At 43.1% G+C, this 24,077-nt stretch overlaps 1 protein-coding gene and 1 long non-coding RNA gene across 12 annotated transcripts in view; one reads left to right on the top strand and one right to left on the bottom strand.

Annotated features, from left to right (window-relative positions):
* Positions 1-12,671, bottom strand: part of LOC130455398 (uncharacterized) — a 41,948-nt gene extending 29,277 nt beyond the window's left edge. The window contains exons 1-3 of one of the 2 annotated variants that reach the window (XR_008913343.1): positions 12,345-12,671; positions 11,207-11,290; positions 2,266-2,366 (exon numbers count right to left, since the gene is read on the bottom strand). This is a non-coding gene — a long non-coding RNA (uncharacterized LOC130455398). Of the gene's footprint in view, positions 1-1,788; positions 2,367-11,206; positions 11,291-12,344 lie in introns of those variants that run through there. The other variant, XR_008913342.1, reaches the window with a different exon arrangement.
* The window catches only part of CFAP20DC (CFAP20 domain containing), a 291,242-nt gene that overhangs the window by 217,181 nt on the left and 49,984 nt on the right, over positions 1-24,077 (top strand). For all 10 annotated transcript variants that reach the window (XM_056804298.1, XM_007499981.3, XM_056804296.1 and 7 more), the window contains 2 exons: positions 3,281-3,484; positions 16,627-16,688. In XM_056804298.1, the coding sequence (XP_056660276.1) occupies positions 3,281-3,484; positions 16,627-16,688 (266 nt within the window). The remainder of the gene's footprint in view (positions 1-3,280; positions 3,485-16,626; positions 16,689-24,077) is intronic.

Raw genomic sequence — 24,077 nt, 5'->3', positions numbered from 1 at the left:
GGGTGCTAAGTACCTGTAAAGGTCAGACAACTTGTGAATTTACAAGGAGCAAAGAGGTGAAAACTTACTCAGAGATTCTAGTCTACTCAGGTGTGAATTACTCAAAAGATTAGTCTACTCAGGTGTGAACTAAGAATGGTCTGTCCTTTGAAAAACGTCTACTGTGATTGGTAGATGGGAGAACTTAGGGGAGGTGACACAGGAGAAAATGCCCTTTATAAGGAGAGGAAAAGCTGAATTGGGGGAGGAACTGGCCAAAACTGCCTTGAAGGGCTTGATGGCTGAACTTGATTGAGCTAGCTGAAGCTGAACTGGTGTCTCTCTGAACACTATATTCTTGCTTGGACAGATCTTGTGGTGAGTGATTAAAGACTGACTGATCTCTCTCTTAAGACTCAGGTCTAGACCTTTCGGCTAAGGCCCTTCATACTTATTCCTTTCTTATTCTCTCTCATTTTCTTTAATTCCTCATTTGTATTAATTAAAATCTCTATAAAACCCAGCTGAATTGGGTATATTTTAATAATTGGGAATATTTCCCTGGTGACCACCTTATATATTTGATTTAAAAACAAGATACTGTAGTGAAACATATTTTCTGCGGTCACAATTTACTCATCTACTCTTATATCTACTACAATTTAAGTCTTCCACTATTTTAATCACTACAGTTTATGACCAACCAACTATTTTAACTATTACAATCTCCTGGGAAAGCCTCCTGAGAAAACTAGCAGTACTGGTATGGTCACCTTCCTGTGGACCCCTCCTCAGAAGCACAGGCATCTTCCCAGCCTTTAAATCATCCTTCTTCATTTGGCAACCACACGAACCAGTCAGAGACAACCCAACCCCAGGCTAAAGCCAAGGATGCCATTGTTGTATCACCCTAAAAGGGAGGAAATTCAGGAAAACCTCCGATCTCTGAAAGAGGCGAAGGCCATCTTTGAGTTGGGGGGCAAAGGGAAATTATGCCTCTGGGCTGCGCAGGGAGGAAAGAGTGCATTTTAAGTGAATTTCTACTGGAAAAAGAGACTTTTCCCCAATGCCAAAAAGTAATTTTGTTTTGTTTTTAATAATTGTGTTATAAAATATTATGTTTTAATTTTATTTATAATTATATTATAAAATATATTTTAAAATGTTTTTATTATTTTTTTATAATTCAAGATACTAATAAAGATGCTTTGTTATAAAAAGTGTGTTAATCTACTCATGGAAAGATGGTAGAACTAGGAATCAGAAGACTTGCATTCCAGCCCCATCTCTGTCACTTTAAAAATTGGGTGACCTTAGACAAGTCACATAACTTCTCAGAACCTCATTAGTAAGAGGATGGGGTGGGACAAGATTTCTGAGATTATTTTCAGCTCTCAGGCCCTAGTCCTGTGGGACCTCCAAGCCCATTTTGAAACATTATTTTTTTCACATCTCTGTGATACAGATAAGAGGCAAATGAGGAATCCATCTCAGAGTATACCACTAGGAAGTAAGTATCCCACATGGTGTAGGGGTTAAAACATTCATTTTTTGTCAAGATTTTGTCAAGGGCAGTATTCTTTACCCTAAACACTTCTCATCTGTACAAGGAAATTTCAGACATTCTTTAAAATTGAGTTTTAAGTAAGGCATTTTTATCCATAAAATTGCAATATGTGCTATTATAATAGCGACCAAAAAATCAGACATTCTGCTACTGAATGTTGTTTGAACCAAAAGAAAGGCAAAAAATATACATATCAGTTAATTCTATAAACCTGCACCAGTTCCTTATGTTATGGACTTATGTTAAGGACTATTTGAAGATGATTTATCCTTGAAATCGTCTAGTATTCCAGCAAAATATAGTACAGTATAATTTAGTTATTGGAAGGGCCTTTGTTGCCATAGATCTTTCTGAATCAGGTTTTGCAAATTCATAACTTTGTCTCTTGCCCTTTTGCTAGCCCAGCCCCAGGGTCTATCCATGAGAATTACTTGGACTTGGTAGGTAAAAAGCTTTAATCATCATCATTCAGTATAGCAGACCTAGAAAGGCTCTAAGCTTGATGTAACACCATCTCAACTTGCTCATAACCAGACAGGTTTCCTTCTAGGTTTTAAGGAGAGATCTTTTATGCAAACTTAGAGCCACAATAACATGCTCTCAAGATGGTTCTATAACACTAGAATTGCCTGAGGAATCCTTAAATTTGTTTCCTGTACTTCTTTCAGGCAGTCAGGAAATAAAGGAAGCTCCCACATTTAAAATCCCAGCTAATATACCTGACTCTCTCTGGGCTTCATCTTCTGATGCAGACTTGCTCAAATCAGCTGTTCTGTTCAAATTAAGACAAAAGATGGTCCATCTCCTTCCATTCCTCATCCTATCAAAAGAGAAAATTGAGGGAATTACCCCAGTGATAAATTCATTAATTGATCAAAGTATAATAATTCCATGCAAATTTGAATATTAATACACCTGTTCTACCTGTAAAAAAAGTCAAAATTAGGCACAGATGGAAAACCTTTATATTGATTTGTACAAGATTTAAGGGCTATAAATCATGTCCTAAAAAAGCACCCTGTGGTTCCCAATCCAGCTACAATTATCTCCTCTATTCCCAGCACAGCCACATATTTTACTGTGGTAGATCTGTGCTCAGTATTCTTCTCAAACCCTATTCATGAAAAGTCCAGGAATATATTTGTCTTCACCTGGAAAGGTTCACATGGACATGGTGTTGGCTACTGCAAAGTTTTGTGAACAGTCCTATGATGTTTTCACAAATTTTGAAACAAGATTTAGAAAATATTAGTTTTCAGGAGAGTTGTTTGATACAATTTGTAGATGATTTGCTCTTGGCCTCACCAAATACCACAATCTTATTTTTTAACTCAGATATTTTGTCAAACCAACTTTTTACCCCCACATTGATAACTGATTTTATTGAATGCTTTCAGACTTATAAAGCACTTCATATACATTCTTTTATATGTTTCTAATTTGAACCCCTTGTTTTTTGGCCATCGATTTAATTTGAAATCAAGCCATATCCTAGAAAACCCTGTTTCAGATTATTTGCTGTCTGGGGAGGGAGCAGGGGAGGAAGGGAGAGGATTTGGATTGCAAAAGGTCAGAAAACAACTGTTTAAAAATTTTCTACAAGTAATTGAAAAAAATGAAGGGAATAGACCAAAAAAAACAAGGAAGGGAGAAATGAACTCTTGTTGGATTTTCTTAATTTTTCCTATATTCTCCTTAATTTCTCTCTTTCTCTCTCTTTTATTTCTTGGTAAGGATTATGACTGGACAAACTACCAGCCAAGCCAAATGAGTGAATCAGAGTTACAGATGCTGGCCAGCATGAGAAGGCAACAGATTGAAGAACTGGAAGATACCGGGGTCTCCCATGGTCTCAGCGCGTCTCAGGTGGACAATTGTAATGTCAGTATCAGTAGCAGCAGCGATGATACCACCACCTGGAACTCCTGCCTGCCTCCTGTGAGTAAAACATTGTTTCTCCTTCTTTGTTTTAGACATTCCCCAAACCCAGAGGGGCCAAAAGAAAGAGCCTTCCCCTGCTGAACTCTTGTATTCACCTTCATTTCTGAGTTGTCCACAGAGGTGGGGTGTTCTCAATTCAGCAAATATTGATTAAATGCCTGCTGGAAATAAAACACTACCAGCAGCAGTCCCAGCCCTCAAAGGACCTCTGTTCTAGGGCCAAGAAACAGTCAATAAAAGATGTATACAAGGTGATTCAGTGGGGGAAAGCCTCCTTGGAACCAAGCCTTGAAGGAACACAAATAACGGATTCCAAAAGGTGGTGGTGAGGGGAGAGCCGGCCATAGTGAGTTGGGGCAGGAGGCCTGGAAAGGGAAGCTGACTTCACATGTATAATCGGTATCAGATTTTGTCTTCTCAAGGAGACCAGGGGCAATGCAGATGGGAGAAAGAGAATTTGGAACTCAAAATTTTAAAAATTAATGTTAAAATTTGGTTTTCATATACTCAGGGAATATTTAAGATAAATTTAAGGTAAGCCAGAGACATTTGGGGAGAACTCTATATTGTACATACTTTTAGAACTATGTCTGGGGGACTCAACAGTGTTAAAAATCCAAGACATGAACCTGCCCTCCAGAACTTAAGAGTTTGGTTGGCGGGAGAGGCAATAGACAGACATGTGACCTGTTCAATAACATTACGAAAATGGCTCAGGAGCCCACCCAGGCAGGTATGTGATGGGCTGCCACGTGGGGAGAGAGGGCTGCGATTGGCCTGGACTCCTTCCTGGCTTTTCTCCACAGTGTTTCCCACCCAAGAGGAGAAAGATCTGAGCTCTCACTGCCTCAAACTGACCGTGTCGCACTGCATCGTCAAGCACTAACCCAGGAGGTGGACGTTAAGGGCCGCTCCTGAGAGCTACAGATAGAATGTGGGCCAGAATGGAAGTTTCACCTTGTAAACACACTGCCCAAAAGTCATTTTAGCCACAACAAGGAAAACTGGACTCAGGAGAAATTCTCCATGTGGAGCCGCTCAAACAATGACAAAAGAGTGGAGGGGCCAAAGGAAAGACTTTTTTATGCCCCAAAAGAGCTGAATATCCAGGCTGTGGATACCGCAGGCCCCCCCTCCCAGCTCTGTTCTCAGGCAGGGTGGGAGCAGAGGGCTGGGGGCCCTCCAGAGTCCTTGTGCTGATGCTGCTGCTGCTGTTGCTGCTATTTCTAATCAGAAAGATGCCCTTCGGACAGATGAGAAGTTTGAAAATGACCATTAAGGCCTCCCCTCCAGTCTCAGTTCATTGCCTCAAATTCAGGGTCTTCTGAAATCAGATCTCTGGTCCAGACTGCAAAAAAACAGTGAGCAAGCTGTGCTCCTTGTGCTTTGGATGAAGCCTCAATGCATCGATGTATAAATATGCAGGCCGAGGCTCACTAGCAGAACCCCAAATAGGGCGGACTCATCTCTGTTGTGAGGGTCAGTGATTTGCTGTCGGTAGTGGGCTTTGAGTGATGAAGGAAATGAGCCCACTAATAATATTTCTATACTCATAGTGCCAAGTCCTCTAGAGAAAAGGAAGATTAGTGACTGTAGGAATTCTTGTCACCTAGTCATGGGCCTTTCTGGTGGTTTGGTTTTTCCCTTTGGTGAGGACGTGGGATTTCACTGGTGTACCAGACCTCCCAGTGTGGGAGTTCCCTCTGCGGAGCCAATCTTGCAACTCCTCTAGAATCCATAGATTTCAAGAGTTGTCTGAGCCCCAGAAGGATGCTGAGGCAAGACTTGAATCCAGGTCTCCCTGACTCCAGGGTCAGCCTTCCAGCCATATTCTTCCACACTGTTTATATCTAGGCCCCTGTGTTGGGCCTTGAATGAGAGCTTTGGCAGAAATTGGAAGGAGTGAGTCCACTCTGAATTTGAAGACTGGCTTATAACAAAGAAAGTCCCAGAAGGGGATGGAAAAGTGCCCTGTTTTCATGATTAGCAATAAAATTCAGAGTAAGATGTGTAAATTCAAATGTGTTTAGATACACTTGTAAATTTCTCAATTAGCATAATTAATATAGTCATAATTCTTGCTGCAAATTGTCTTTTGTGGGCATCTCTATCTAAGTACATCAACCCCCCTGAGAAATCCCTTAGACTTTGATAGACAAATTTTTCAGCATTTCTAACTCATTGGGAAATTCAATTAAAATAATACTTTGCAACTTCTGTGAAAACCAGGTTTCAAGTAATCAGTTTTGTTCCATTTCTGTTCCGAGGGGCACTCATGACAGTCTAGGGAAAGGAGTAGTGAGAGAGTTCTAATGGATTTTTAAATGATTTTAGCATTTTGAGCTATTTTGATTGACATCAGTAGAAAAATCAAGCCCTGTTAACTCAGAGGTTTTTGAGAAGAAGACAAGATTTAGGATGATCATTTAAATGTAATAGCAGGTAGAATAGCAGGAAGTAGTATAGCTGAGCCCCCCCTCCCACCCTACCCCCCACACTGACCAAAACTTCCCAAAAGGTCTAGAAAATAGATGAGACTGGGTCCTTACTGGGAAATCCAAGGGGAAAAAATCAAAGTGAGCCATCTTTCCAGCCCCAGTTCATATAGAAGACAGGCAGAGGAATCCGAGGACACGGGGTCTAGCCAGGCACAGCCGTAGGGATTATTGCAGCCCAGGGAGAGAAGAGGGAACAGACCTAGTCAAGAGGGCTCCAGTCTTGTGTAGGGTGCAGTAATAGGTGCTCACTGGCATCTCGTTTGTGTGTACCAAAGCAAGGAGCAAGTTCAGGAGCCTCTCGGTTCTGACCCCAGGAGCAGCGCCGGATCTCCAGTCACCAGCCCAGACTGAAGCCTGCCGCAGAGTAACAAGGTCAGGAATCACAGACCACATAGGAATCTGTAGGTCTGCCCTCCTCAACCCCTGCTCATGCTTCACAGCAACAGTTCTGCGAGGTAGACTTGCCCAGGGTCACACACATAATATGTGCTAGAAGGAGGGCCTGACTCCAGATCTTAAGGAAATAGAGATGCCCAGCAGTGTCTGAATCCAGTAGCAGTCTACTGGAACTCCAAGCAGGGGAAACTCACAGGCATGTTGCTCAGAAACAAGCCCAGAGAGCTCAGATCAGGATGAAGGTAGGGAAGCTGAGAGAGGACAGAGAAAAAAGATTTTGCCCCACTCCGTTTTGAGAGCACTAAAAATGCACAGGGCCCCAGGCTGAACTATTCCTGAGATCCTTAATTTATAGAATATTCCAAAAAAAGTAGGAATAAAATCTTCCCAAACATTCCCTCAAGAAATGCACAAAGCCTGGAACTAACCTAAAGCCTAAAAGTAGGCTAGAAGATTTAAAAGCAATAAAAAAAAAAGAGTTCCATGATAAAATGTGATTATGGCCACAGGGACCCTGAAGACACAAATCCAGATGAGTGATACCAAAGCATCTACAGGCAAACCACCAAAGAAGAACACAGCTTGGGCATAAGTTCAAGATGAATTCAAGTAAGAGAGAAGCAAGAGCTTTAAAAGAATTTAAAATATTTTTTAATAAATGAAATAAGAACACTTTTGGAAAAAAAGGGAAAAGAAATGAGGCTCCTAGAAGAAATAAAAGAAGTAGCAGCTTGACTCAAGTGGTAATCACCATGAAAATTAGAATAGACCGAATAAATGACATGACACAGCAAGAAATATGAAAACAAAATTAAAAACTAAAAATATAAAATATCCAATAGCAAAAACAACAGGCCTAGAAAACAGTGAAGGAGAATGATTTAAAAATCCCTGAATGTGTGGTATATGTTGGTAATGGAATACTATTGTGCTCAAAGGGATAATAAAGTGGAGGAATTCCGTGGGAACTGGAATGACCTCTAGGAAGTGATGCAGAGCGAAAGGAGCAGAACCAGGAGAACACTGTACACAGAGACGGATACATTGTAGCACAATCGAATGTAACTGACTTCTCCATTAGTGGCCATGCAGTGATCCTGAACAACTTGGAAGGATCTATGAGAAAGAACCCTATCCATATTCAGAGGAAAAACTGTAGGAGTAGAAACACAGAAGAAAAACAACTGCTTGATCACATGGGTCAAGGGGATATGGCTGGGGATGTAGACTCTGGGTAAACGTCCTAGTGCAAACATCAACAACATGGAAATAGGTTTTGATCAAGGGCACATGTAATACCCAATGAAATTGCACATCAGCTACGGTAAGGGTGGGGGTAGGGGAGGGAGGGAAAGAATATGATTCTTTTTTTTTTTAATTATATTTTATTTGATCATTTCCAAGCATTATTCATTAAAGACATAGATCATTTTCTTTTCCTCCCTCCCACCCCCCGTAGCCGACGCGTAAATCCACTGGGCATTACATGTTTTCTTGATTTGAACCCATTGCTATGTTGATAATATTTGCATTAGAGTGTTCATTTAGAGTCTCTCCTCTGTCATGTCCCCTCAACCGCTGTAGTCAGGCAGTTGCTTTTCCTCGGTGTTTCTACTCACACAGTTTGTCCTCTGCTTATGAATAGTGTTTTTTCCCCTAGATCCCTCCAAGTTGTTCAGGGACATTACACCGCCACTAATGGAGAAGTCCATTACGTTCGATTATACCACAGTGTATCAGTCTCTATGCACAATGTTCTCCTGGTTCTGCTCCCTTCACTCTGCATCACTTCCTGGAGGTTGTTCCAGTCTCCATGGAATTCCTCCACTTTATTATTCCTTTTTGCACAATAGTATTCCATCACCAACATATACCACAGTTTGTTCAGCCATTCCCCAATTGATGGGCATCCCCTCGTTTTCCAGTTTTTGGCCACCACAAAGAGCGCAGCTATGAATATTTTTGTACAAGTGAAAGAATATGATTCTTGTAACCAAAGAATAATGTTCTAAATTGACTAAATAAATTAATTTAACAAAAAAATAAGATAAAATAAAAATAAAAATCACTGAATAATGTCCTGAAAGCCATGAACAAAAAAAAAGATGCTAGACATCATATCTCAAGAAATCATTAAAGAACTTCCCAGATCTCTTAGAACCAAGAGGCAATATGTAAACAGAAAGTCCACTTAGTCACCTCCTGAAACTCCAAAATGAAATTCACAGGAACGGTATAGGCAAAATCCAGAGATTCTAAGCCTAAAAATAAAAATACAAGTACCTGGACAGCTAGAGGGTAGTGATAGGGATTCAATTACTACAGGGTCACAGTCTAAAGCACACAGTGATCACATATAGACAGCACTCTAAAGAAGGAGAATGCTTAGAATATTATTATTATTCCGGAAGACAAAGGATAGACTGAAAACCAAGAATAAAGCCAAAAAAACTGAGTAAAATCCTACAAGGGAAAAATGAACATTGGTTGAAATAGAGGATTTCCAAGCATTGCTGATGAAAAGACCAGAGTAGCACAGAAACATCAAAGTTCAAACACACAATTTAAGAAAAAATAAACATGAACCATCATAAGGGTCTAAACAAGGATACACTGCTTACATTCTAATTTGGGAAGCTGATGTTTCCGCTTCAAACCTTATCATCATTGAAAAGAGAGACTAATTAGACAGAGAGCTGAAGTGGTTCTGTTATTTTTGATGACCTTAAAAGAAGAGTGGAAAGGAGGGGAAAGGGGGATGAAGGAGAGGGAAAACCTCCACCCCAAAGACTAGCTTCTGTGATTGGAATATTTAACATCAGGAGTATATGGGTGTTAGGGTCCTTCTTAAGTTTATCATTCAAGAAAATTCATTATCTGCTTTACTGTGACACCCTTGGAAACATGACTTCCTGTGATTCATGATTCAAGCTCCTTTTTAGAAGAGGAGCTCCTTGAGAGCAGGCACTATTGCGAATCTCCATGCTTTTTCATTCACTCATTCATTCACTCACTCACAGACGTAGCACATTATTTCTTTGCAAATAATCCATGAGACAAAAACTCATTACTCGAAGATATTCATGATTTCAAGACAAATTTTGGGAGGGAATGCTTGATGTGTATGCTGTATAAACAGATTCTCACAAGGTCATCATTCATTCTTCCACGTTAAACAATTCCTCAACCTAATAAAGAACTCATTTGTGTCTTCAGTTGAGGGAAAAGGTGCCAGACTACCTTCATCTACATATCACATCGAATCACTGTCATGAATGAAATTTGGAGAAAAATAAGGCCAATTTCACAAATTGAATTGAGTCTGTTGATTAGCATATGGGGAAGGTCTTTGAAAAATTACTTACAGCCCCAACTAATAGTCTTGAAACTTTATTGCCTTTTTAATAAGTTTTACTTAACCCCACAAAAGCCTTTCCTTCCTCACATTCTTCGGAGCCTTTCCTTAGCATGCTTCCCACCCTCCAGTCTCAATGGCCCTTCATTTGATGCAAACAGTTACCCTGAGACTAGCGCATAGCAACAGCCCCACCCAGAGGATGCTTTTGCAGAGCTTCTCTTGGCTGTCCCATTTTCTATGGTGACCTTCTGGCTATGTGTATTTTACATGCTAGCTCTCTGTCTTTGGCACTTTATAGCTAGTTTAGTATTGTGTTTCCCCCATATATTCAGGTTCATTAACTGCTCCACTACTTTTGAGCTTTAATGAGGTCTAAAAAATTGTCCAGTACTGAAAAGATAGTTGATTTTGCTAAGCTACGGATAAATCCGATGAACAGATGTTCTTATGCAACTATAAAAATGATATACTAAAAACTGTATTTTATGGTTAGTGTAATATCTGTGCTGTCAGAGAAACTGTAGAAGTATGCAAGTTGCTTAGGAGTTGGTTTACATTCAGTCGGCACCTCCAACGGAAAACTGGTTTGTTTGTTTTTTCCAGCTTGTTCTATGATTCTATTTCTGCCATCTCTGGTTAAATGGCAGAATGTTATTCACTGAAATATAAATATCTGGATGTGTCCATGAGACGCTCTAAGTTGTAAATCAATGTGGGTCCCAAAGGCACGGCTGCCATTTTTTTGTTATCATTTTGGTGCCATGAACCAAGATGGATGGCTTTAGTTACTCTTTGAGAGCTGGAGCCATGATCACGTTACTCCTGTGGGCAGATTCCCTTCGGGATGATGAGCTGCCATGTGGATGAGCAGTAGGGCAGCAGAGAGGATAAAGTCCTGTACTTGAAACCAGCAGGACCTGGGATCAGATCCTGCTCTAGCTGTGTGACCATGCACAACTCATTTCACCTCTCAGCATCTTGGTTCCTTCATCCTCAGTAGAAGTGGAGGAATAGTCCCCCCGTAGCTCACAGAATCACTACAGTTTCAAATGAAAAAAATGCTTATCCAGTACTTTATGTAGTATTCTAAAATTCTATATAAATGTCAGCTGCTATTATTATTAATATAATAATTCTCAGGCCATACCCTCTTATTCTTATCTTCTAAATGATTTTTTAAAAACCAAGATTTAAAAAAAAAATACTTGACTTATTTCTCTTTTAAAATGGCCTCTTTTAAAAAAAATTTCTCTTTTAAAAGGGAGGGAGGGAGGAAGGGAGGGAGGGAGGGAGAAGAGCAGAAGGAAGGAAGAAAGGAAAGAAGGAAGGGAGGAAGGAAGGAAAGGAGGGAGGGAGGAAAGAAGGGAGAGGGAGGGAGGGAGGGAGGAAAGGAAGGAGGGAGAGAGGAAGGAAAGGAGGGAGGGAGGGAGGAACAAAGGAAGGAAGGAGTATTTACTAAGCACTTACTGTATATCCGGCATTTTACTAAGCATTTTATAAATATTTTCTTGTTTGATCTTCACAACTCTGGGAGGTCAGTGGTTTTTTAATCTGTTTTAGAGTTGAAAAAAACCAAGATAAACAGTTTGCTGATTAAAAGTTTCCCTATATAAATCAGTGTTAGAGACTAAAAGTATAAATCTCTTTTAGGCCAAATTTAATTTCTTCCATCACCTCCTAAGCTGTGTTATTTAACTTAACAGTGTTAACTAGGCTGAGTGCTCACTTGTTAGATATTTTTCAAAACTTTTCAAACCACTGAGGTCTCTTCCAACTCTGAAATTCTGTGATTCTATTTTAATACAAATCTTTTTGTGGTTCAGTCATTTTGAGTCATGTCCAACTCTTTAGGACCCCATTTGGAATTTTCCTGGCAAAGATACTGGAATGATTTGTCATTTCCTTCTCCAGGTCATTTTATAGATGAGAAAATTGAGGCAAACAAGGTGCAGAAACTTGCCCAGAGTCACCTAGCTAGTGTCTGAGGTCAGAGTTGAACTCAGGAAGAAGATTCTTCCTGACTCCAAGTCTGATGCTCTCTATGTTCTGTGCAACCTCACTGCCCTTAAAATAAAGTAATAGTTATAAAATTTTTTATAACTTTATAGTTTTTAATAATGCAAAATAATTATAGATATATAGCTAGATGGCCATTCTGCAAGAGACACAATAGCAATCTGTGAATGCTTGCATGACTGAGGAGGCAAAAGAATTCTTTGGTCTGGCACAAGGGAGTATAAATACAATTAATGGGATAAAATTAAGAAAATGGACATTTTGGCTGAATCTCAAGAAGGCTTCCTGACAGTGAGCTGCAGGAAATTATGGGCATGTCTAAAGTAAATTGGTGGGTGCTTCATCATGTAAAGCAAACACGTGTAGACATGGACTAAGCAGTAAACGTCATGTTTATTGTAGCGAGTGTTCCTGACCTGGTCTGTTCTGCACAAGATCTTCATTTATGCCCTTTTCTTGGACTAATTTCTCTTTTTTTCTGAGAAATAATAAGGCCTTAGTTATATAACTGCAACCAGAACACCAAATTTTAGGTTTGTTCTTCCCTCTGACACTCTCATAGCTGTTGTTTTTATTTCGTTGTCATTACCTTGTGATGCCTCCATCCTGGTTCACTTGTCCATTAGCTTTCAACTTAGACTAAGTAGGATTTTTGGACTGTTTTTTGTTCCTGGATTTCCTTTCACAGTCTGGTGAATTCTGTGAACCCTTTCTCAGAGAAATGGCATTTAATTAACAAAATAAACTATTCAGGATTATAACAGAACTAATTCCACTGAAATACAGGTATCAAATGATCAGAAATGGCCCCCAGGTTAAAAGCCCCTGATTCAAATAAGGATACTCAAGGAATCATAAAAGGAAAAGATTTGCTATGAAGAACATCTATCCTATGTGTCCTCCATACTTCTGAGCCCTGTTAAAATCCATGTGAATTATGTGCTGTTGTACATCAGCCACTTCATTGTGATGTAAATGAACAGTTAGAGGACAGATCTTGGTCCTGGGCCCGAGTGCAAATCACCTCCCCTCTCCTGTGTCATGGGATGGGGGGTTTGGGGAGAGAAGGAGGGGGCTCTTCCCGCTCTAGAGTTCTATGGCTCCACAGTATGTAGGCTCTTTGGGGGTGCTCTGGTACCCAGTCATTGACTGAGTTTTTCATTTAGTTTGGAGCCCTTTGGAAGGAACCCAAGACACACCCACCTAATTCCAGATTCCCCAGTAAAAATGCACAGAAGAGAGATGGTGAAGTCTGTGGATTTTTATATTAGGGATGGTTCAGTGCCACAGTCAGCCGGAGCCCTGAGGCGTCGTTCCATCACTCCTCGCGTGAGGCCATTGTTGATGGGGAGGAACGTTCCCCCTTTATTAGCCTCCGGAGAAGAGAGCCCAATGACCGATTTTGGCTCGAGGTAATCTTGTCGTCCAGCTCTTGTAAAAAATAGACCGAAGAAGTGTCAAGGGGAGCCTCCCTGACCAGCGTTTTCACGAAATATCCCTTTTTTAATTTGCTGATCAACGCTCAGAGCTCTGTCATCCACCGGAGAGCAGCCTCTGCGATCCCCGCTAACTCACCACGAGTTCCTCTGAGGGAACTCAAGCGGAGGCTCAGAGGTTTCTCTCTTCCATTCCAGGGTGTCTGACAGTGCTTGCCAATGCCTCGCCACACCTTGGATTTTGGTAGGAGTATCCTAGAACCATCTAATATCTTGTATCGGGATCCATCATTTCACCGGGGAGCCCTCCGGCAGCTCCGCTCTGGACGTCTGTCCCTAAAAGGGTTGTCACGGGTGATTCCACTATCAGGGCCCGGCCAGGGCGGTCCAGGCCAGCTTCTCCCAGGCTGAATTAAGGTCAGGATGGACGGAGCCCCCAGAACGCAGGCTCCCGGTGCACTACCATCTAAAGATAGACAGAGACGTATTCCTCCGCTCCCTCCCTTACGCCTTTGCCCTTAGACGCGCTCGGATGACCTGGTGCTTGTGGGGATTGCTTTGGAGGAAGCTCATGGCCACCCCCTCCTCCCCAGCCCCTTTTTCTTTGGAGAGAGAAGCCTCAGCCTGGGCGAGGCGCCCGAAGTAATAGAATGGCTTTGGGGAAAGAGCAGACTTTCATACCACTTCCTCAGTCCTCGGAGAGAAAATGGATGAAACTAGGGGCTTTAGACTCCTCTTCCCCAATGGCAACGGCTCTAAATCTTCATTCTCCTGTGCTTGTCCCATTCTTTCCTGCTTAGCTGCCTCAGGCCTCCCAGGAGTGGGAACATTGATGCTGCTGCTGCTGCTGCTCGATTGAGGTCCTCCCCCCCCTTCCTCCCTAATCCATCCCTTACAAGACCATTAAAGTCTCTTTAAGGCCATCAAAGCGGTCAATGATCCTATGCAAGAATGTTCTGAATCCCTCTTATTGTAGAAACGCCTCACACGCAGCAGACTGGCCAGTGGGACAGTAAAGAGATGGGGGGGGGGGGATGATGGAACCTTTCTGGAGGGCAGTTTGTCTCTCTGCATTGTACCCTTTGATTCTCTACTACCACTACCGGGGCAGGAGCTCCTTGTGCAGAAAACAGAGCCACTCCTGGTGGTGGCAAAGAACTGGAAATGGAGGGGACGTCGGTCATTTGGGGGCTGACGGGCCAAGTTGGTGCTGGAATACTATGGTGCTACGAGACGTGACACACAGGATGATTTCAGGAAAAGCTGGAAAGATCTGCAGGAACCGATGCAGAGCGAATAAGCAGAACCAGAACGTCGTCTATAATAGCAGCAGTATTATATGATGGTCAACTAGGAAAGCTCGGCTACTCTCAGCAAGGCAATGATCGGGGACCACTCTGAAAGACGCGTGGTGGGAAACATTCTCCCTTTCCAGAGGATGGTTGAGTCAGATGGATGTGTGTCAAAGCATACTGTCTTCCGCATCGGTGCGTTTACTGTTTCATTTGGGATTCTGCTTCTGTGTGACTATTCTCTTACCATGACCAGGATGGAAGTATGTTTTATATGGTCATTCATGTATGGCCTCGATCCAGTTGCTTACCATCTCCCTATGGGGGAAGGGAAGGAGATGTCTTTTGGATCTTATAATGTTGGGAAACATGTTGAAAATTATTATTACTTATAATTGGAAAAATGAAGTATCTATGAATTAATTTTCTTATAAAAGAATACCAGAGCGTGAGGGGGCCATGCTTGTTCCTCCGATGTACCAGTCCCAGGGTAGAGGACACAGTTCCCAAACTCAGAATAAGGATAGGATTTTCTAGCTCTTCAGGCCCAGGACCCCTTTATGCTCTTAGAAATGGTCAAAGATCCTCCCAAAGAGCTTTTGTTTATGTGGGTTATGCCTGTCTGTATTTACTGTATTCGAAATTTAAAAGCCTTATATTATTTTTGAAAAGAGTTTTGACCTTATAGAGGGTGTCTGGGACTACCAGAAGTCTAGGGCAGATGTCAAACTCTTAGGAATCCCTGTAAAACCCCTTTAGTGCTACTGAATCAAATTAAAATAAAATTGGGAAATGTTTAACAAAATAAATAAAATTACAATACCACAAAGATAATATTAATTTGTGGGTTTTCTAAGTCGATATGTGGCCTGCAGCAATCCCTTTTTATGTAAATTTGACACTGCTAGTTATAGGAAACATGAACCAACCTATATTTGCCCAAGAAGTTTGGTAGAGATGCTAAAGCACTTGCTTATAAGAAAGCTTTAACAGTGAATAAAAGAGGGAAGCAGAGAGCTATGGAAAGTCAAAAGAGGGATTCTGGAATATGCATGTTTGCATGTGTGGTTTCCTTCAGGCCCTCATCACCTTTCACTTGGACTATGGCAGTCACCTTTCTTTCAGATCTTTCTGATTCTAGGCCATACTAAACAGGGCTTAGAAAGGGATTTTCCCAAATGATAGGTCAGATCATGTCACTCTCCCTGCTCAGTTGACTCCAGGAGCTCCCTATTGCTTTAGGATCAAATATAAAGGCCTCAGTTTGACTTTTTAAAGCCCATTGCAACTAGCACATAAACTATTTCCCAGTGAGGTTCGACATTCTCCTCCTTCCCATCATCATTTGTGCAGCATACACCAGTCATGGTAGCCCATGTCCCTTTTCTGTTCCTTTGTATTGACTAACCCCTCATCTCTCCACCTCCCCCCTTTGGAGAGGCAAGAAATTAAGAGGATGGCAAGTAGCCCAGAAAAGATAAAAAATGGGTGTGAAAAGTGAAACTTCGATAATATCAGACCTTCAATGCAAAAAGAACTGGTTATTTCACCAGAATTGGGGAAACATTGGAGATTTTTGAGTGCTGAAGCTAGGATCCAAGATGGATTTTTATTAAAAATTAATGTAGACAAGGAATGGAGAGGAGGCAAAGGAATTGAGAACCTACAGACAGGGCAGCCAATTTCAAATTGATGCCAGCAGCCTGGCAAAAGTCTAGTAAGACATGTGCTAGATAGTACCAGGGGTGGGTGAGAGATCTCAGAAGTAGAACTAATGAGGACTAAATCTAATAGATCTAGCCGAGGATTGGCCGTGAAGAGAAAAGAGGAGATGACATTTTCAAAACTAGCCGGCTGGAAGGGTTTTCAGAAGAAAGTCTGGAAGAGCCCCATCTTGGACTTTCTCTGCCAGCCCCCAGAGAGCAGCTGGATCTCTCCTTTTGGGGTTCTCGTATTCAGCCTAAAAGTTTTCACCACTAAGGGGTTACTAATGGTCCAAAAGGTTAACCAGTTGGTAAACCAAAACAGGTTAGAGGAAATAGGCGATGAATTCTATGATGAAATACATGCTTAAGAACGGCACTTTTTAAAGGGTATATTTGCAACAATATATTCTAACTACTCTTTTAATGATCTTTTTCAGCCTGTCAATCAAGGTCGCCATTATCAGAAAGAAATGGATCCTCCTTCTCCTTCGAACCCTCGGTAAGCTACCAGCTGCTCTCCTAATGATGAGAGCATAGACTGCTTAGATGATTGACTGGCCTTTGTTCTGTTTTTCTTAAGAATAAAAGCTAATCATGACTTTTATTTTTAAACTGGCAAGTGATAACTCATTATATCTTTAAATTATTTTTCAATAACTTTAAAGTCTTGAAAGTTTATTTCTACAAATTTAAAAAGCCATTTCGTGTTCCAGAATTTCTTGAGTTCTACACTCTTTTAAAAACCATATCAGATTTGTAAAGGAACATTGGATAATGCAATAAAACCTCATGATTATTTTCATAACTTATGCAGATATACTGTGTTCAAGTTTACAGAGTACTTTTTCATATCAATGCAAGAGTTATGGTTCCCATATTCCAAATGAGAAAACTGAGTCTTACCTGGTAAGGAAAGTGCATTAGAAAACTTTCAAATGAATATTTGGTATATATGGATATATATTGATTGATTTGGTATATCTATTATGTGTATTTTATTTCTCTCAGTTACAGACTTACTCCACAAAGCTTAGTTGTCTTGGTTATTAATGAAATCCACAAGGTGTCTTCTGATATAATCAATAGATAAGAAAGAAACGGGATTAGGATCTGCTAATGAAAATGTCCTTTCCTTATAAATATCTGTTTCTGAAATACTTTGAAGCTGCTGAATTTCTGAAGAAGACACGTTTTCTCCTGCCAGTTTGCTTTAGCCCATTCATTTCCCAGAGAGGGAGAAGCGTGGAGGGGAGAGGAGCCCTCCTGGAATCACCCCAACTTGCCACTGGCCCCGGGGAAGTCTCGGCACCTCCAGACACCTCTCAGACTGCAGCTTACATAGGACGTGCTGCTGGTAGAGGGGATGCCCAGACCAAGAGTTCCCCCAACCAAGTTAAACCAGAAACACACTTAATTTTATGAGCGACATCTTATTTTTCTAGATCATGCCAGACAGAGTAAGCCGCCCTTCCTCTCCGGCAGCATCGATGCTCAATGAGTCATTGGCATCCATGAGGCGGTCAGGAGATGCGGTAGAAGGATTGGCACCAAAGGAAGAGGGAGGCCAGCTTCTGAGTCTCCCATATCCTTCCTTAGCAAGGAGACCTTGGGAAAGTCATGCCTCCTGTCTAGGGGGTTTTGAATGTAATCGAGGGACCCTCAAAGATCCTCTCAAAGGCCCCTCCCCAGGCTCTGCTCACGTCTCCTTAGAGCCGCTCTACTCCCCAAACCATGGCAGGCATCCAGACAAGACACGAAGGAAGCCTCTTTACTTCCTTATTGGGCTACAGATTTTCATTCGGCGTATGTGATCTGTTCACTTAAACTCCATTAAGTTTAAAAAGAAAACGCTTTCTGTACAGACATTTCCCTTAAGAGAGTATCCTTGAGTTCCAGAAAACAGCTGCGCAGCTGCAAGATTGACAAAGATCTGGGACAAGAAGCTCATCTGACTTGGCCCCGAGCGATGCTTGTGCCTCTGAAGCTGCCTGCATCGAGGCACACCTTCCAGGAAGAGCAGGGGGTGATCTCCTCCTCCGGTCAGACCTCAGGCCACGCCGGGCATTGTGCTTGGGTCTGGCCACCGCGTTTTGGAAAGGGCCCAGAGGAGGGTGACCAGGATGGGGAAGAGCCTCATCAGCTAAATAGATAGCCTGCTTTATATCATTCCGTAAATGTTTAATCACTTGGCAAAGTTAATTTATATTTTCATTTACTGAAATTAAAAGCCAAATTTCTTCAGGAAAAAAAAATGTAGTCAACTTAATTTGCCAGTATGTTATCCACCAGTTTTCCTAGAAAATTGTTTTACAGTCAATCAGAGAATCTGTAAATTACCTATCGGGCTGTTGTGTCGTAAATCCAGCAGCCTTTGTGATTTGCCAGGAAGGCATTATTGAGCCATAAATATAAAAGGTGATAAAATTATGAGGTCAGCATGTATCATCATATAAAAATTGGAGAAATCGTATCTTGTAAAAAGAAATTTATAACTTGTAATTGAAAGCCATGCCTCATCTCATGACATTTATTTATTTTATATCTTACCCAACTATCTATCCCCCAGGCTATTATACCCCAGAGTAAAGAACAGACTTTAAGGGATATAGATAATTAAAATGGAAAAATAAAAGAATTCTGAAGGAGCTGTAAAAGTGGAGCCCATCGCTCGACCCACTTACCCAAGTCACCTTTCCCAGAGGAATCCCGGGCTCGATTCCGAGAGCTCAGCCTTCCTCGTCTTCACCGGGAGGAAAGGGGAGCCCCTGCCTGAAGTCGGCGCCTTGTTGTTTCCTCCAGTGTGACGGGCGCCGATAATGGACCAGCCCAGATGACCGTCCCTTTGCTGTTAGAGAGAGAAGATGCTCTTGCCGAGGAAACAAGGACCCAAGGAAGTGGCAGTGGAACGTGACCCACAGCTAATTTTTTTTCTCAGATCATTTAGGGTCAGGGTTCGAGTTGGTGACCTGCAGGAACGATCTGATTTCTAGATGAAACAACCTGAAGGTCCCAGAACTATTCGGGGAGATATTTTCTCGCTGGTCAGGAAAATGTCTGGGAGGAAGAGAAGATGGGTTGGCTTAGCGTCCTCCCCTCCTGAGGGCTGGTGTCGAGGACGGTGCTGGCAGACACTCGCCACGTAGGCTTCTCATCCGCCGTGTTGGGCCGCTGGCCTCGCCGAGAAACTGGCGTAACGGAAAGGAACCAAAGTTCACTTGTTTCTGATTCAGACGGGCTTCTGCCCTTCTCACCAAAGGGCCTGGCACAGGGACACACTGGCCAAGCCCAGGGCTGAACAGGAGAAAGCGAGGAAGGCCTCCAGCCTATTAGAAAGTCATTCAACCACTGTCCGCCTCCGTTTCTTCATCTGCAAAATGGGGATAATAACAGCTCCTACCCCACAGGGCCTGCCAAATAATAGGGGCCCTAGCAATGCTGGCTTGCTTTTAAATACGCGTTTTTGTTGTTGTTTGTTACGCAATGATAAGTGGCATTCGGTCATTAAGCCCAGAGAATCAGGGGATCCCCAGGAGAAGCCGATACAAGCTACAATAGCGGGGGGGGGGGGGGAGAAGGCTGGCCCAGGGGAAGGTGCCTCAGCACTGACCATGGAACTCACATTGATTTAGCCCTTTAGAGCAGGGGAGTTCTTTGAGCAGAATCTCGGCCCTGCTGCCTCTGAGAACAGCGAGGACCTCACCAGCGGCCAGAATGCCCGTCGTGGCCCTTGACATTTAGAGGGGCAGCAGGGAAGCCGCGCCACCGTCCGCCACGCGGAGACATGCTGCTGCCCTCCACTGGGCCATTCCGCCAAGCCCAGCAAAATGGATGCTATTTTCGGGTTCACGGAGTTTATTTTCAAGTGCCTTCTCTTGGTATTCTAGGTTTTGCAGGCACATTTATTTATGTGTTTGTTAAGAGTTCTTCAAACAGTGAAGGGTATTTTTGCTTAGTCCTTGATTTTGCAAAATAAGCCATGATTACCTTCTGGGGAGCAGCTCCTAGAGATGACACCCCTAATCAGGGCCTTCTTTCACAGTATGATGGCACTTGCTATTCTGGCTCCAGCTAGATAAATTGGGAGTAAGAGTAGTGAGAAGTTTGGTAAATTTCTGGGGGTAAATATCTAAATAGTTTAACAGAAATAAAAATGTTGTGAAATAACACTCAAGTACCCAAGCAGAAATAGATAGCGCAGCCTTTTAAAGTGCTTTTTAAAAAATTCATCTCTTATCTCGGTACTAAAAATGTCACTGCTCGTTGTGTTGGGGCTTGAATTCTGGGTAGCTCTGCCCCATGTTTATGTGCTATAAACTTATTTCTATCTATAATTGGCCGATAAAGTCCTCCAGTCTTTGACAGATGATTAATACGCGCTAACCCGGGTTCACCCTAGCTCAGCACAGGCTGACTGAAGCAAGCTCTCTTTTTCTCATCGCCTGTGTGGATGGCATTGGGTGGATCCTATTGTCATCATTTTTCTCTTCTCTGCAGGTGTGGGAATTTCCAAATAGACTAAACCTTAAGGATTTCCTTTCTATGGGCTCATATTTTTTCCAAACAAAAAAGAAAACATGAAATTTAAAGCAATTATTAAGTCTTATGTGCATTTCATGTTTTAAATGTTATCTTTTGTTCTAACTAGCTTCTAAATGAGCCCGTCAAGAATGGTTGTTGTTGAGTCATTTTTCAATGGTATCCAACTCTTCATGACCTCATTTCTTCCTCGAGTTCATCTTCACATGAGGAAACTGAGGCAAACAGGGTTGCTCAGAGTCACCCTGCTAGTAAGGGATTGAGACCAGGAGATCTTCCTGACTAGACCCGGTACTCTTATCTACTGTACCACCTCGGGGCCCCCTTATCAATGATATAATTATAATTCATTTTAATCTCTCAAAATTTTATTCCCCTGAATAGCTAGCATTTACATGGTGCTTTAGGGTAGATCTTCTCACTCGCTCCCCACAACATCCTTGAGAAGTAGGTGCTGTCCTTGCCTGCAGGTTACAAATGACATTGAGGCTGATGAAGGTAAAGTGGCTTGCCCATGATTGCAAAGTTAATAAAGGTCTGAGGCAGGATTCCAACTCAGATCTTCCTGATTCACCCCCTGCAAAAGAATTAAATAAAATAAAAGTTATTTTCTCCTTGAAGATAAATGTAAAGTTATAAAATGTTTTTAAGCCCTTCCCTTCTGCCTTGGAATTGATACTAAGTATTGGCTCCAAGGCAGAAGAGCAGTAAGGGCTGGGCACTTGGAATTAAGTGACTCGCCCAGGGTCACACAGCTAAGAAGTATCTGAGTCCAGGTTCTCTTATCTATAGGCCTGGCTCTCTGTTCCCGGAGCCCCCCAGCCCCCTCTGCCCTAGAAGCATAGGTTTTAATCTTTACTTCTGTACGTGTGCATTAGGTGGGAAATTCTCATCTCTCTCTTCTATGCCATGCCTATCGTTTCCCTTCTACAAGCCCATCTTCGGCCTGATGGAAAGGCCTGGCAGTGATCCTGGCCTTAGAACAACAGAGGACCTGCTGCTCCCCATGGTCACGCCAGTCTGATTTCAGGCTCACGATCCTTGGGAAGTCCCTCTCCTGAAGGGGTTTCCTTCGGATGGGGTCGGGGGATGCCACTCGTCTCCCTTGTCGCCTGCTCTGCCTGGGTCCCAGCCAGCGCTGCACCCTTATTGTGGTCGGCTATTGTCATCCCTCGGTGAGTCCCTCAAACCGGATCTGGGAAGGGGACCTCCATAGCCTATCGTGCTCTGGGAACAAGCACCGCGGGGACGAAAGCAAAACCATCCACCCCAGCATACTTGCCATTGGGGGGCAGGAAGCAGCCGCGCAGGGGGAGCCCAGGGAAAGGACTGCAAACTGTGCAGAAGAAGAAGGGATGGTTGCTTTTTTCGTTCGAAGATGGTTTCTTTTCCCAACGGCCTGGAACAACAAAGTTCAGCCTGTGTTTTCCAAAATGAGAAGATCTGAACCATCTCCTTCCCTCCCCCCACGCAGAGAGGGCCAGCCATTGCATCTGGGCCATACGTGGCCGACACTGCCGAGCCCACTTCCACTCGGTCCTTGTGGCAGGCACCCTCCTAGGAAAGCAGAGCCCCGAACCCTAAAACTGCTGCTCTGCTGGGAAGAGTCTGCTTTCGGCCGCATCTGGGCAGGTGGGCACGTTCTTGGAGCCGCGTTCTCACAGCTGACCCTCACGGTTTTGTGTCCCCGAGGACGATGTTCTGCAGCTTCTGCTTCTGTCTCTGCAGCAGTTCATGCAGATCTTTCCAGCTTTTCCTGCAGTCATCCTGCGTATCACTTCTGATGGCACAGTCGTTGGTGTTCCCTCCCCAACGTGGCCAGTCATTCCCCAGCTGATTTCTAAAGGCAGAGGAGCCCGGAAGGCTATGGGGAGGAGATCCGGGCCAACCGCTTCTCCGGGAGAACCTTCTCTTCTGCAGCCAGAACAGGGCTTCGCAGGAAACCAGGAGCATCGGTGAGGTGGAGGTGAGGAGGCCGGGGGAGGCCTGCCGCCGGGCGGCTCCTGGCTCTAGTGGGATCCGCAGCCAGGATTTTGTTTTAGATGGTTTTGTCTTCCACCCAGAGTTCCTGACGTTTTTGTGCCCGCCCTGTTGGGCAGCCGGGCCAGTCTTTGTGATTTTGTTAACAAGCCCGTCTGCGTAATCCATACTAAGTGCTGTTCCCAGGCTGCAGAGTGCTAAGGACGAGGCTCTTGGCCTCTGACACTTACAAGCCCTGTGACCCCGGGCTGGTCACTTACCTTCTGCGTCCGTTTCCTCATCTGTAAAAGGGAGATAGATGCCAGCACCTCCCTCCCGAGGTGTGCAAATAAAAGGGGATATTCTCCGTAAGTGTCTTGCAACCCTTAAAACGGTCTATAAATCCTGGCTATTATAATTTTTTAAAACAAAAAAGGTTAATGACTCATTAGGATGAATGTGGTGGAATAACAGACAGCATGTTAGCATGACGATGAGGAGAAGTTTGGCTGTGTTTAAGCACGTGTCACCGTGCTGCGTTCCGGTCCTTGGGATCCAGGCTGACGCGTTAGCATAGCTGATCCCTCTGGCTTTTCCGCATAATGGATCTGCGATGTCTTCAGTGTGGGCGCTCCTTCAGTGATGCAGATGGTAGCCCCACTCTGCGCCCTCCCCAGAGCCCTTCCTCTAGAGAGCCCCAGCGTAGGGAGGCTGCCTCTGGGCCTCCCTCGCTCTTGCCCAAACCTTTCTCAGTGCTCAGGGACTGCTTTTTTTAAAGCCCTTTTCAGTTCATTTCAACAAAGGACCTACTATGTGCCAAACAAAGTTCTGTGGTGGGCACTAGAGATCGAGGGGCAAAGAAGAAGCAGTCCCTTCCCGTGAGGAGAGACTGATACTCTGCTGGGCAGCTGTAATCGGTGTACACACAAGGCACTCAATGCAGAGAACGGCCAGTGAGGCACATCAGGAAGGCCTGATGCAGGGAGGACAAGGGGCTGAGCTGCTCTTGGAAGCAGCCAGGGAGGTGGTGAATTGGAGGGAAGAAGGGTGTGCAGAGGGGCCATTTTGACAGGGGCCTAACAGGAACCCTTCCCATAACACCGCAGTGGAATATGGAATAGGAAGTCCTCCAAAATCAAACCGGACAGGTGGGTCGGAACAAGATTTTGAAGGCTAAAGTGCCAAACAACTGCTCTGTGGTTTGTTTAGTTTTTTTGTTTTTTTTTTAGAGATAATACATAACCGTTGTAACCATTTTTAAGAAGAATAGGCTGTCTCATCTATGTTTTAAGAATATCATTTGAAGGCTAACCTGAATCTTTCAGAGTAATAAGTACACTGTTACCCATTTCAGATTAAAGAAGGCAAACAACTTTTAACGGATTTAGTGATA

The sequence above is a fragment of the Monodelphis domestica genome, chromosome 7 (genome assembly GCF_027887165.1).
Source record: "Monodelphis domestica isolate mMonDom1 chromosome 7, mMonDom1.pri, whole genome shotgun sequence".
NCBI classification, from domain to species: domain Eukaryota; kingdom Metazoa; phylum Chordata; class Mammalia; order Didelphimorphia; family Didelphidae; genus Monodelphis; species Monodelphis domestica.
The sequence above is the reverse complement of the archived record's forward strand: the minus strand, read 5'-3'. Positions and strand labels throughout refer to the sequence as shown.